This window comes from Heterodontus francisci, chromosome 18 (assembly GCF_036365525.1).
Source record: "Heterodontus francisci isolate sHetFra1 chromosome 18, sHetFra1.hap1, whole genome shotgun sequence".
In the NCBI taxonomy this organism is placed as follows: Eukaryota; Metazoa; Chordata; class Chondrichthyes; order Heterodontiformes; family Heterodontidae; genus Heterodontus; species Heterodontus francisci.
In genome coordinates, this window is record NC_090388.1 from 4,086,431 (window position 1) to 4,100,069 (window position 13,639).

Below are 13,639 nucleotides of genomic sequence, written 5' to 3' on the forward strand. Positions count from 1 at the left end.
CCATGTCTAGCGTACATAAAGTGTTCTGTTACATCAAAGTCCATCTCCGACAGAGAAAGATTTCCGAAATTAAAAATGTAGAGCAATACCAGTCAGAAATAGGCAAATGCACGTGTCACTTAAATGTACAGGTCTTCCCCAAGATCAAAGGAGGTGAGATTTAAGTCAGCTCAGCCAGAAAGATGATGGATTTACCAAGGAGCAGAGCATCCAGGAGGAATTGACAGCACTCCTATCAACAGAGGTTCATCATTTCAACTTCAGTAAGACGAGCACAAAAGTCCCCGAGGAAGGTGAGGCAGCTCACTAACCTATTCGATTATTCCACATCATCACATAAGGACTTGGCCATAACAAGCCTTTAGACGTCAACAGACTGGCTATCTAATCCTGCTAATTTAGATTTGACTCCTTGGCCGAGAAGTAAAGAGCAACAATTTACGTCAATCTCAGTGACGTCAATTAAAAACGTATTAAGAATCAACACTGAATTACTGCGGCTCAACAGTAACCCTTCCCTGCTTTTGTAATCTCTTCGGTATTTTGTCAATTAATCCTAATAATTATTTGCATACTCTGCTTATGTTTCAGTACTATGATTCTAAGGTTAATATACAATTATTAGTTCATGACTTTGGTGCCCAATTTGTTTTATAATTGACAAAAAAGGGTCAATCCAATCAACCAAGTGTATGAATTGTGATGGGATGTTAGTATTTTAAATGAAGCATAATCTCAACTGATTGATGAAAGTCAAAAGGAAGGGAGACCCAAATGTAGGTATCAACTCCCAGGCATAAACTGGGTGATAAGCCCCAGAAATGTGGAGCTAAAGCCAAGAGCTAAGGATTAATTTGGTGCCATTGATGAATATCTGCGTGTCAGGACTTTAATCCTAGTGATGTTAAACAGATCACTGCAGTTGTCTCCAATTATGGAATAAGCAATTCTGAAAATTACATTTTCAGAAGTATGAAAATACAAAAACGGCTGAAGTCCAATATTAACAGTTTGGAATTTACAATTATTGCTTTCTGTACATGCCAAGTTGTAAAGGCTTGTATGTTAGGCAAAACACTCAAAGATAGCTATAATGATAAGCCCTTCTTTATTTATCATCTACTGAGCACAATTTTTCTTAAGTATTTTCATGCAGCAAAAATTTAATGTACAACAGAAGTACCATGTTATTACAATTTTAATACAACACTAGAATGGAGTTTGCATTGAGAATTATGGAGTAATGTGACATTTTATCCCAACACAGGAAGATTAATTTACACATTGAAAAAAAATTGCTGACTACAAATTTGATAGGTAAAGGTCAAATATTCTATACAAGCAATTTTTTAATCAAAATATTTGTTAAAACAGTCGCAAAATAACTCAAGCCACTGCTTCAATTTAACTCTAGGCCACAACTATTCTAGAACAAGTTGGCTAGTAAAAGTTACTTTCGAACTGTATCTTTCACACTCGAGATTGCAAAGCTTTACATGCTCCAGTAGTGTCCTACATTCCACTCAGGCCCATCTATCTGGTCCTTCATGGTTAGTGAAGCACTCTTAAGTTCACTGGGTCAAGGTTGGGCTTATTGAGAAATTCATTCTGTGGCTGGAAAGGATTAGAATTGGATTCTTTCCATTGTGTCACAGGCCTCCAGTTTATTTCCTATCTCATTATTTAAGCTCCATGTTCCTTCTCTCAGATTTAGGATTCAGATTCTTGAATATCTGCCAAGAACAGTAGTGACTAATTCTCAGTTGCTGTCCCAACAGATCAAAATAAAACTAACCTTACTGGACTACCCAAGAAACAAGTAATAGAAATCACAGCACAAGAGTCAGCTGTTCAGCGGATCCAGATATATTAATATATGGAACAGACACACACACACTTCTTTTTCAAATAATTATTCCAGTTGCCTTTTAAATGATACTATAGTCATTGCCCCAACAAAGCATTCGATGCTCCAGTAACTCAAAACAATTCTTCTTGCTTCCCCCTTCTGTCTTCCTGTTTTGTAAATTAACTTTTGTAATCTAACCAAATCAAACTTGAGTTTGGAAATTTAAATGGAACAGTAAAGTACATAAAACTAAAAGGAACCAAACATATATAACAAGTGATTAAAGTAAAACATTACAACAGTGACGATGCTTCAAAAGTACTTAATTAACTGTGAAGGACTTTGGGAAATCCTGAGGCTATGAAAGGTGCTATATAAATGCAATCGTGGTCTAATAGCTGCAAGTTCAGCTGTCCTCATATTTGCACAAACCCTGAAAAATATCAAGCTACCTTCTCCCAAATTATCTCCTACAAACAGAGGACCATGAAACTCTTGACACTACCAGAGGGCTTTACACAGAACACAAATCATTATCTGTTACTACAGAGCTTCCACATATCCCTGTGAAGTGACGTTACAGCAAAGCAGAAGGTAGACACAGAAATTTTCAAGCACTTGGCATGCATCAGAAAGGTTATGTCTTCTGCTGGGAAGGAGTGCTTAGGTGATTTACTCCAAAAGCTTCACTAAATGCTGATCTACCACTTACTGAAGGTGCTCCAAAGCAACTGACTCGGTTGTCTTTCCGTTCATCTCCCCAGCAAAGTGAACAGCTCTGCAGAGATTGGCAATTTACAAAGTGCAGCCATAGATCATTCTTATCCATAAGGCTTCTTAGACAACAGATTATAAAACATGCATATAGCCACAAATGTGTCAGTTGAGTGTTTTATTCTGACAAAGCAGGTTTTAAATTAAATGTAGTAAAAAAGGCCAGATTCTTCCATTACTATTCTGACAGGCAATTTTTGATGCAATGGTTCTCAACTTGTTCAGTTTAAGATCCCTCAGAACTAAGCTAACTTGCTCTGCAGGTACTCAGTAAACTTGGACTGCCCTTACTTTTATTAAAAAGACTGAATTTCTTTCTGAACAGTGGATTATGCATCAGTTAAGAAACATTTCTACATGGGGCACAAAGGATAACATGGCCAACAACCAAATTTGAAGTAATCCTGGTTACATGTGAAAAGCTGGGCAGTTCTGATCGCCCCACGTAACATTACCACTACACTAACCTCCCCACTGTGCCTAGTCAGGTTAAGTTTCTGGCCAATGGTAACCCCCAAGATGTTATTGGTGGGGTATTCAATGATGCTAGTGTCTTTTAATATCAAGATTTTCTCCATCTCTTACTGGAGAATGTCACTGTCTGGCACTTGTGTGGCATGAACATTACTTGCCACTTACCAACACAAGCCTGAATGTTGCCCATGTGTTGTTGCTGCATGCCAGCATGAATTGCTTAATTATCTGAGGAGCTACAAATGGAACAGAACAATGTGCAACCATCAGGAAACATCCCCACTTCTGACCTTGTGAAGGAGGAATTATTGATGATGCAGCTGAAGATGGTTGGGCCTAGTACATAATGAAACCGGACAGACCAGAAGGAAACCAGACGGACCACCCAGCATCGACCTAGGTACTGGAAACGATAACAGCAAAGCCAGCCCCGTTGACCCTGCAAAGTCCTCCTTACTACCATCTGGGGGATTGTGCCACAAGTGGGAGAGCTGTCCCACAGACTAGTCAAGCAACAGCCTGACATGGGCATACTCACGGAATCATACCTTACAGACTATGTCCCAGACACGGCCGTCACCATCCCCGGTTATGTGCTGTCCCACTGGCAGAACAGACCCACCAGAGGTGGTGGCACAGTGGTACACAATCGGGACGGAGTTGCCCTGGGAGTCCTCAACACCAACTCCGGACCTCATGAAGTCTCATGGCATCAGGTCAAACATGGGCACAGAAACCTCCTGATTACCACCTAGCGCCCTCTCTCAGCTGATGAGTCAGTGCTCCTCCATGTTGAACACCATTTGGAGGAAGTATTGAGGGTGGCAAGGGCGCAGCATGTACTCTGGGTGGGGGACTCCAATGTGCGTCACGAAGAGTGGCATAGTAACACCACTACTGACCGAGCTGGCCAGGTGCTAAAGGACATAGCTGCTAGACTGGGTATGCGGCAGGTGGCGAGGGAATCATCATGAGGGAAAAACATACTTGACCTCGTCTCACCAATCTTCCTGCCTCAGGTGCATCTGTCCATGACAGTATTGGTAGCAGTGACCATCGCACAGTCCTTGTGGAGACCAAGTCTCGCCTTCACATTGAAGATACCCTCCGTCGAGTTGTGTGGCACTACCACCGTGCTAAATGGGATAGATTTCAAACAGATCTAGCAATGCAAAACTGGGTCTCCATGAGGCGCTGTGGGCCATCAGCAGCAGAATTGTACTCAACCACAATCTGTAACCTCATGGCCCACTCTACCATTACCATCAAACCAGGAGACCAACCCAGGTTCAATGAAGTCTGCAGGAGGGCATGCCAGGAGCAGCACCAGGCATACCTCAAAAAGAGGTGTCAAGCTGATGAAGCTACAACCCAGGACTACTCGCATGCCAAACTGCATAAGGAACATGCGATAGACAGAACTAAACGCTCCTACAACCAACGGATCAGATTTAAACTCCGCAGTCCTGCCACATCCAGTCGTGAATGGTGGTGGACAATTAAACAACTAACTGGAGGAGGTGGCTCCACAAATATCCCCATCCTCAATGATGGGGGAGCCCAGCACATCAGAGCGAAAGATAAGGCTGAAGCATTTGCAACAATGTTCAGCCAGAAGTGCCGAGTGGAAGATCCATCTCCGCATCCTCCTGAAGTCCCCAGCATCATAGATGCCAGTCTTCAGCCAATTCGATCCAGTATCCAATGCCTTCAAGCGTTTCTTGATCTCACGCGGAATGAAAAGGCTATGGGCCCTGACAATATTCCGGCAATAGTACTGAAGACTTGTGCTGCAACTTGCCACGCCCCTAGCCAAGCTGTTCCAGTACAGCTACAAAACTGGCACCTACCTGGCAATGTGGAAAATTGCCCAGGTATGTCCTGACAACAAAAAGTGGGACTAGTCCAACCCGGCCAATTACCGCCCCATCAGCCTGCACTCAATCATCAGTAAACTGATGGAAGGTGTCATCAACAGTGCCATCAAGCGGCATCAAGCGGCATTTGCTTAGCAATAACCTTCTCAGTGACGCTCAGTTCGGGTTCCGCCCGGGCCGCTCAGTTCCTGACCTCATTACAGCCTTGGATCAAACAGGGACAAAAGAGCTGAGCTCAACAGGTGAGGTGAGAGTGACTGCCCTTGGCATCAAGGCAACATTTGACCAGTATGGCATCAAGAAGCCCTAGCAAAACTGGAGTCAATGGGAATCAGGGGGAAAACTCTCCACTCGTTGGAGTCATACCGAGCACAAAGGAAGATGGTTGTGGTTGTTGGAGGTCAATCACCTGAGCTCCAGGACATCACTGCAGGAGTTCCTCAGGGTAGCGTCCTGGGCCCAATCATCTTCAGCTGCTTCATCAATGACCTTCCTTCAATCATAAGGTCAGAAGAGGGGGTGTTCGCTGATGATTGCACAATGTTCAGCACCATTCGCGACTCCTCAGATACTGAAGCAGTCGGTGTAGAAATGCAGCAAGACCTGGACAATATCCAGGTTTGGGCTGTTAAGTGGCAAGTAACATTCGCACCACATGTGGCAGGCAATGACCATCTCCAACAACAGAGAATCTAACCATCTCCCCTTGACATTCAATGGCATTACCATTGTTGAATACCCCACTATCAACATCCTAGTGGCTGCCATTGACCAGAAACTGAACTGGAGTAGCCATATAAATACCGTGGCTACAAGAGCAGGACAGAGGCAAGGAATCCTGCGGCAGGTAACTCACCTCCTGACTCCCCAAAACCTGCCCACCATCGACAAGGCACAAGTCAGGAGTGTGATGGAATACTCTCCACTTGCCTGGATGGGTGCAGCTCCAACACCACTCAAGAAGCTCGACACCATCCAGGACAATGCAGCCCGCTTGATTGGCACCCCATCCACAAACATTCACTCCCTCCACCACCGACGCACAGTGGCAGCAGTGTGTACCATCTACAAGATGCACTGCAGCAACGCACCAAGGCTCCTTAGACAGCACCTTCCAAACCCGCGACCTCTACCAACTAGAAGGACAAGGGCAGCAAATGCATGGGAACTCCACCACCTCCAAGTCACACACCATCCTGACTTGGAACTATATCGCCGTTCCTTCACTGTCACTGGGTCAAAATCCTGGAACTCCGTTCCTAACAGCACTGTGGGTGTACCTACCTCACATGGACTGCAGCGGTTCAAGAAGGCAGCTCACCACCACTTTCTCAAGGGCAATTAGGGATGGGCAACAAATGCTGGCCTAGCCAACGATGCCCACATCCCATGAATATAAAAAAACACTCCCGCAAAGGAACTCCGCAGCAATGTCCTGGGCCTAAACTGATTGGCCTCCAACAACCACAACCTTTGTGATAGGTACGAGTCCAGTATGGGGAGAATTTTGCCCTGCTGATTCTCACTGACTTGAATTTGTTTGGGCTCCCTGATGCCACAGTCAAATGCTGCCTTGACATCAAAGGCAGTTAGTGACTCTCACTTCACCTCTGATATTCAGCCCTCTTGTCCACGTTTGGACCAAGGCTAAAAAATCCCATCGCCTATCTACAATACACGTAAAAAAATTTTAAGTATGCCAAAATGTTTTCATTATAAATCTTATGACCACATTTATAATGGAAACTGGCCACTTAAAGTTCTCACTGTAATTAGACCATCCTACGAGTGGTGGCACTAGCAATCAACCTCCCAGCTCCTCAGCCTGTGCTGCAAGGAAACCCATATGCTATGAACAACTGCACTTCTCTGCTTGCCAAATTACCATAGTTTTGTTACTTATTTATAAATAAAGTTATTACACATCATAAATATTATAAATCTGCAGGCCAACAGGGTAAGGGCAAGGGCGTGGGACCAGCTGAGTTGCTGTTACAGCGAGCCTGCACGGACACAATGGGCCGAATGGCCTCCTCCTGTGCTGTAACCATTCGATGACTCTATTATGACTTTTGATGTGGAGATTTTCAGGCATGTTGGATATGGAAGTTGTGCCAGAGGACCAGAAGGTTGCCCTAAGTGTAATGCCTCTCTCTGCTCAAATGGTGAGAAAGAAATAAACTGAGTTCCAATAGACCACTCAACCTAACTTTGGTCGTGGATGAGCTTCTGGAAGCTATAATATGATAAAATTAGCACTTGCCGAAGATGTGGTAATTATAGGCCGAAGACATGGGTTAAGACAGTTAATATGGCTTTATAATCGTAAAAAACACATTGGACAAATTTAAGAGTCCTTGTATTGATCAGAGAAAATGCTGCCGGTGTTGTGTACGTGGATTTTGAGAAGTTTGATGAAAATCTGAATAGCAGACTAGCTGATAACTTTTCAGGCCCTTGGTATTATAGGCACAATGCTAGCATAGATAGGAAGTTGATTAAAGGACAGTACAGAGTAGCGATTAATGTTTTTCAGACTGCAGAGAAGTAAACAAACGCGTCCCTCAGAGGGTCAGCGCTTTTAAAAATAAAATAATTCTCAAACGAAAGACACTGCATTGCCAGTATTTACTGCACAGACCAAGTTACCCTGAGATGGCGGTGGTTCTTGATCCACTGCAGTCCATGTGGTGAAGGAATTCATGATTTTGGCCCAGTGATAGTTTTTGGAGCAGTTTGATACAACTGAACAACCTGCTGGGATACTTTGAAGGATAGTTAAGAGTCAAACACAGGATGGTACTGAACAAGAGGTTTCCCTTTCCAAAGGACACTAACGAACCAGGTGGGTCTTTTACCGATAACATTTTTCAAAAAACAAATACAAATTTTCAAACTGCCAGGAATATAACCATTACACCATCATACACATTACTTGGTAATATTTGCAAGGCAGTCAGTCTGATTAACTGAAGATTTCAAGACAAACAGATAAGATTGAACAGATAGATAGCGGATGAAATTTAATACTAAGAAATATGAGGTCGCACATTGAGAAAAGATTAGAAGAATTGTAAAATTTTAAAAGTTATGCAGCAGATAAAGACTCAGAGGTTCAGATGCACACATCTTTTAAAAGTGAGCAAACAAGTTGGTAAAAGCTTATATAAAAGACATGGGACCTTGGGTTTTAGAAGTACAGTATGAGAAACAAGGAGGCAACAGTGCACCAAGACAATTACCAGGCAGGTTGAAATTAGAATACTGCGTCCAAATTTCGGGGACCTTACTTTAGCAACAACGATAAGACAATGAAGACAACTGGAGAGATTAGTTAGGCCTCAGGAATGAAAGGCTCATCATTCGGGCACAAGATAAGGGGATTCAATACAGGTGTTCAAAATTATGATGGGTTTCGACAAGATAAAAATTGAGAACTATTTCCACTGGTGAGTAAGTTAGTAATGACAGGCCATAAGTTATCAGCAAAAAAAAATAATGGGGACAACTTATGTTGATAATTGCTGGGATATCGAATGCCCTACCAGAAACAAACAAGTTATGGAATCATGCAAATGGATCAATAGTTAATTTTTAAAATAAATATGTAGGAAAAAGGGCTTGGATATAAATATAACGGATAACTCTTCCTGAAAGGTTACGCTGGTGCAATTGGCTCCTTATGTGTTAAGATCTTATGATCCTATAAAATACGATAAAGGATGGACTCTCTACCTTCAAAATAGGGCCTGAAATAAGTCTGAGACACCAGGTCCATTCAACCTTTGCTTATTTTGCTTCAATTTAAGACTGCACTTGGTCTCAACAACTCATGCATATCTTCACAGGCAATTGTCCAATAACCATTAATACTCAAGTACAAGTCTGGAGTCACTCTGCTATTTTCAGCAAGAGATTCTTGTTAATAAGCATACCATTTTTCTTGTAATGGTGCCCTCCTGTTTCTTCTAATTTGTTAAGATACAACTAAAATATTCGATCTTACAACGAACACCCATTGCCTTGCACTTCATCATGCTGATGTTGCGTAACAAACCAAAATTTTAATACATTTAAAAAGAATGAGTCCAAGAATTTCTCATCGCAAGTGTTTTTTTTATCAAGTGGCACTACTGCCCAAATATGTGCATTTTAGTGCAGATTTGTTGCGATGTGGAGCAGGACCTACTGCAGTAAATCTGTTTGTGAGCCATGATTTGGCAGAGTAACATGCCTGTAAATAGAACGCAGTGTACATCACAAATATTACAACAAACAGAAACAATCCCTTCACTTAAAATTTCATTCGTCTTGAAGAATTTCAACCAATTCTGGCTCAAACACAGCCTACCCTGATACTAAAGTACACACAAGCTCACCCTCAGGATTGTACACGTTTAAGTTTCTGATTGCAAATTTCTGTCACCGTTCCAAGAGAAAAATTTCAAGGTTGACTGCTAAGACGAAAAAAAAGTTACCTGACACTTTTTGTTCGTTCCATCTTCTGCATCTGACTGCTGTTCTTGCTCATTCTCATCACTCTAAAAACAGTTTCAAACGTTAGGGTAAAAGGTATGCAAACTTAAGATACTTATGCACATGCTGGCAGATACCCTGTGGCATTGGTAATGGGTAGTCCCCAAGACCAGGAGTGCTACTGGTGACTGCCATCAAACCAGCTCCTGAAATGCTGTAGCAATTCTGCCCCAATGCAGCAATACAGTTACTTTACAGAATTTGATCACATGATTAACACAAGCCTAAAATATAGCATACCACAACAATGCTGAAAGATACAGGGATTGCAATAACCAATTAAAATGTGCTTAGTTGATGATCCATCTCGGCCCCCTCCTGAAGTCCCCAGCATTACAGATGCCAGACTTCAGCCAATTCGAGTCACTCCGCGTGATATCAAGAAACAATTGAAGGCACTGGATACTACAAAGGCTATGTGTCCTGACAATATTCCGGCAATAGTACTGAAGACCTGGTCCTCCAGAACTTGCTGCACCCCTACCCAAGCTGTTCCAGTATAGCTACAACACTGGTATCTACCCGGCAATGTGGAAAATTGCCCAGGTATGTCCTGAACACAGAAAGCAGGACAAGTCCAACCTGGCCAATTACTGCCCCATCAGTCTACTCTCAATCATCAGCAAAGTGAACGAAGGTGTCATCAACAGTGCCATCAAGCGGCACTTGCTTAGCAATAACCTGCTCAGTGATGCTCAGTTTGGGTTCCGGCAAGGTCACTCAGCACCTGACCTCAATACAGCCTTGGTTCAAACATGGACAAAAGAGCTGAACTCAACAGGTGAGGTGAGAGTGACTGCCCTTGACATCAAGGCAGCATTTACCGAGTATGGCATCAAGGAGCCCTAACAAAACTGGAGTCAATGGGAATCAGGGGGAAAACTCTCTGCTGGTTAGAGTCATACCTAGTGCAAAGGAACATGACTGCGGTTGTTGGAGGTCAATCATCTGAGCTCCAAGACACCACTGCAGGAGTTCCTCAGGGTAGCGTCCTAGGCCCAATCATCTTCAGCTGCTTCATCAATGACCTTCCTTCAATCATAAGGTTAGAAGTGGGGATGTTCGCTGATGATTGCACAATGTTCAGCACCATTTGTGACTCCTCAAATACTGAAGCAGTCCGTGTAGAAATGCAGCAAGACCTGGACAATATCCCGGGACTTAATGTCCAAGTTCTGACAGAACAGGTTAGATCTTAACATAATAGAACATATTTTGTTGGAAAAAAACTGGTAAGGACATGATACTTACATCCTGTGTCCAATAAGAAACACCAGTTGATCTTCGTTTTTCCCTAGGTCGCCGGCGATCTCTTACTGATGGTTTATTTTGTGACTTGTCATCCAATTTCTCATCTCCGTCTCTCTGATCCTCCTTTTTGTCCATTTCTAGTCAAAATAAAGAAAACTAGTCAAGTTAAAGAAAACAATGTTTTTCCCTTTGACAAACAAGGAAACCAGAAGTAGTCACCAGCTTTTCTAAAGCAACATAATCACAAATATACGAATTAGGAGCAAGAGTAGGCCACTCGGCTCCTCGAGCCTGCTCTGCCATTCAATATCATGGCTGAACTGATTACTCCACATTCCTGCCCACCCCCGATAACCTTTCACCCCTGACTCATCAAGAACCTATCGACCTCTGCCTCAAAAATATTCAAAGACTCTGCTTCCACCGCCTTTTGAGGAAGAGAGTTCCAAAGAATCTCGACCCTCAGAGAAATAGTTCTTCCTCCTCTCTGCCTTAAATGGGCGACCCCTTATTTTTAAATTGTGACCCCTAGTTCTAGATTGTCCCTCAAGGGGAAACATCCTGTTCACATCCACCCTGTCAATACCCCTCAAAATCTTACATATTTCAATCAAGTTGCCTCTTACTCTCAAACTCCAGTGGATACAAACCTAGCCTGTCTAACCTTTCCTCACAAGACGACCCGCCCATTCCAGGTATTAGTCTAGTAAACCTCTCTAAACTGCTTCCAAAGCATTTACATCCTTCCTTAAATAAGGAGACCAATACCATACACAGTACTCCAGAAGTGGTCTCACCAATTCCCTGTACAACTGAAGCATAACCTCCCTACTTTTGTATCCAATTCCCCTCGCAATAAATGATAACATTCTATTAGCTTTCCTAATTACTTGCTGAACCTGCATGCTAACCTTTTGCAATTCACGCACAAGGACACCCAGATCCCTCTGCATCCTCTCACCATTTAGATAATATGCTTTATTATTCTTCCTGCCAAAATGGACAATTTCACATTTTCCCACATTATACTCCATTTGCCAGATCTTTGCCAACTCACTTAACCTATCTATATTCCTTTGTAGCTTCATGTCCTCTTCACAACCTACCACACAAGTTCTACTACTTCTACACCTTTTAACTTGGGAATTAAACAGAAAAGCTAAATATTTTAAGTACAATGTCAAGCTTTATACTTGAACAGATACTCAGCCAATCTACTTCACTATGCACGGAAAATTTACATTATGGCCATATTTTACTTCTGGTCTCGCTATCAAGACAGCAAGAAGCTGCTTATTTTGGCAAATTCATTTTGATGGAGATTGGAATATTTAAGTATACTGATGTGAACCTGGCTGACTTGGAAGGGCCCAGTTTTAGACCATGGCCCATGCTGAATTAGCTGAGCATGTAATGGTGCAATATGAACATACGAGTTAGAAAGCGGCCATTCAATAAGATCATGGCTAATCTGTTTGCGTCTCTAATTCCACACTCCCATCTTTTGCCGATAACCTTTGATTCCTTTGCCTAACAAGAATCTATTCTATAAAAATATTCAATGATCCCACCTCCACCACCTGCTGAGGCAGAGAGTTCCAAAGTCATTCAACCCTCAGGAAAAAAATGCCTCCTCGTCTCTGTCCTAAAACCTAGGTAAAAATTAGGTAACCCCTAATTTTAAAACACTGCCCCCTGGTTCTGGATTCACCCACAAGAGAAAACATCCTTTCCACATCCACCTTGTCAAGACTATTCAGGATCTTACGTACTTCAAACAGGTCTCCCCTCACTCATCTAAATTCCAGTGAAAAAAAGTCCAGTCTGTCCAACCTAACATAGCACAACCAGTTCATTCCAGGTATCAACCTATTAAGTCTCCTCTGAACTGCCTCCAACGCATTTACATCCTTCCGTAAATCAAGAGACCAAAACTGCACACAGTATTCGAGATGTGGTCTCACCAATGCCCTGTATAACTGAAGCATAACATCCTTACTTTTATTTTCAATTCCTCTCGTAATAAAGGATAGCATTCCATTAGCCTTTCTCACTTGCTATACCTGCATACTAACTTTTTGTGACTCATGCACTTGAGCACTTAGATCCCTCTGCACCCCAGAGTTCTGCAATCGTTCTCCATTTAAGTACTACTCTGCTTTTTTATTCTTCCTGCCAAAGTGCACAACTTCACGTTTAGTGAGGCCTATGGGAAAAAGCACAAACATGTGTGAGGGGTGTCACATGACCTTAGTTAGACCATATCTGGAATATTTTGGTCTCCTTTCTTAAGGAAGGATACAATTGCTTAAGCAATTCAAAGAAGGTTCACCCGACTGATTCCGTGGATGAAAAGGTTATCTTATGAGGAAAGGTTGAGCAGGTTGGGCCTATACCCACTGGAGTTAAGAAAGAGGGGTGATCTTATTGAAACATACAAGATCCTGAGGGGACTTGACAGGGTGGATGCTTCGAGAATATTTCTCCTTGTGGGCAAGTCGGGACCTAGGTGACAGTTTAAAAATAAGGGGCCTCCCATTTAAGTTAGAGGTGAGGAGAACTTTTTTCTCACAGGATCATCAGTCTGTGGAATTCTCTTCCCCAGAGAGCGATGGGGGCTGGGTCACTGAATATATTCAAAGCTTTTAGATAGATTTTTGATTGACAAGCGAGTCAAAGGTTATGGGGGACAGACAGGAAAGTGGAGTTGAGGCCACAATCAGATCAGCCATGATCTTATTGAATGGCGGTGCAGGCTCGAGGGGTCGAATGGCCTTCTCTTTCTCCCAATTCGTGTGACCAGACTCGACTTACAACATCTCCAAAGCTGAGGAACTTGGGGTCACCCATTGGCCAGACATACGAACTATGATCACTT

The 13,639-nt window shown here is 42.7% G+C and overlaps 1 protein-coding gene across 12 annotated transcripts in view; it reads right to left on the reverse strand.

Annotated features, from left to right (window-relative positions):
• ppp1r12a (protein phosphatase 1, regulatory subunit 12A) overlaps positions 1-13,639 on the reverse strand; it is a 271,369-nt gene that overhangs the window by 42,096 nt on the left and 215,634 nt on the right. For all 12 annotated transcript variants that reach the window (XM_068050119.1, XM_068050120.1, XM_068050118.1 and 9 more), the window contains 2 exons: positions 10,762-10,898; positions 9,453-9,515 (listed from right to left, as the gene is read on the reverse strand). In XM_068050119.1, coding sequence (XP_067906220.1) covers positions 9,453-9,515; positions 10,762-10,898 — 200 coding nt within the window. The remainder of the gene's footprint in view (positions 1-9,452; positions 9,516-10,761; positions 10,899-13,639) is intronic.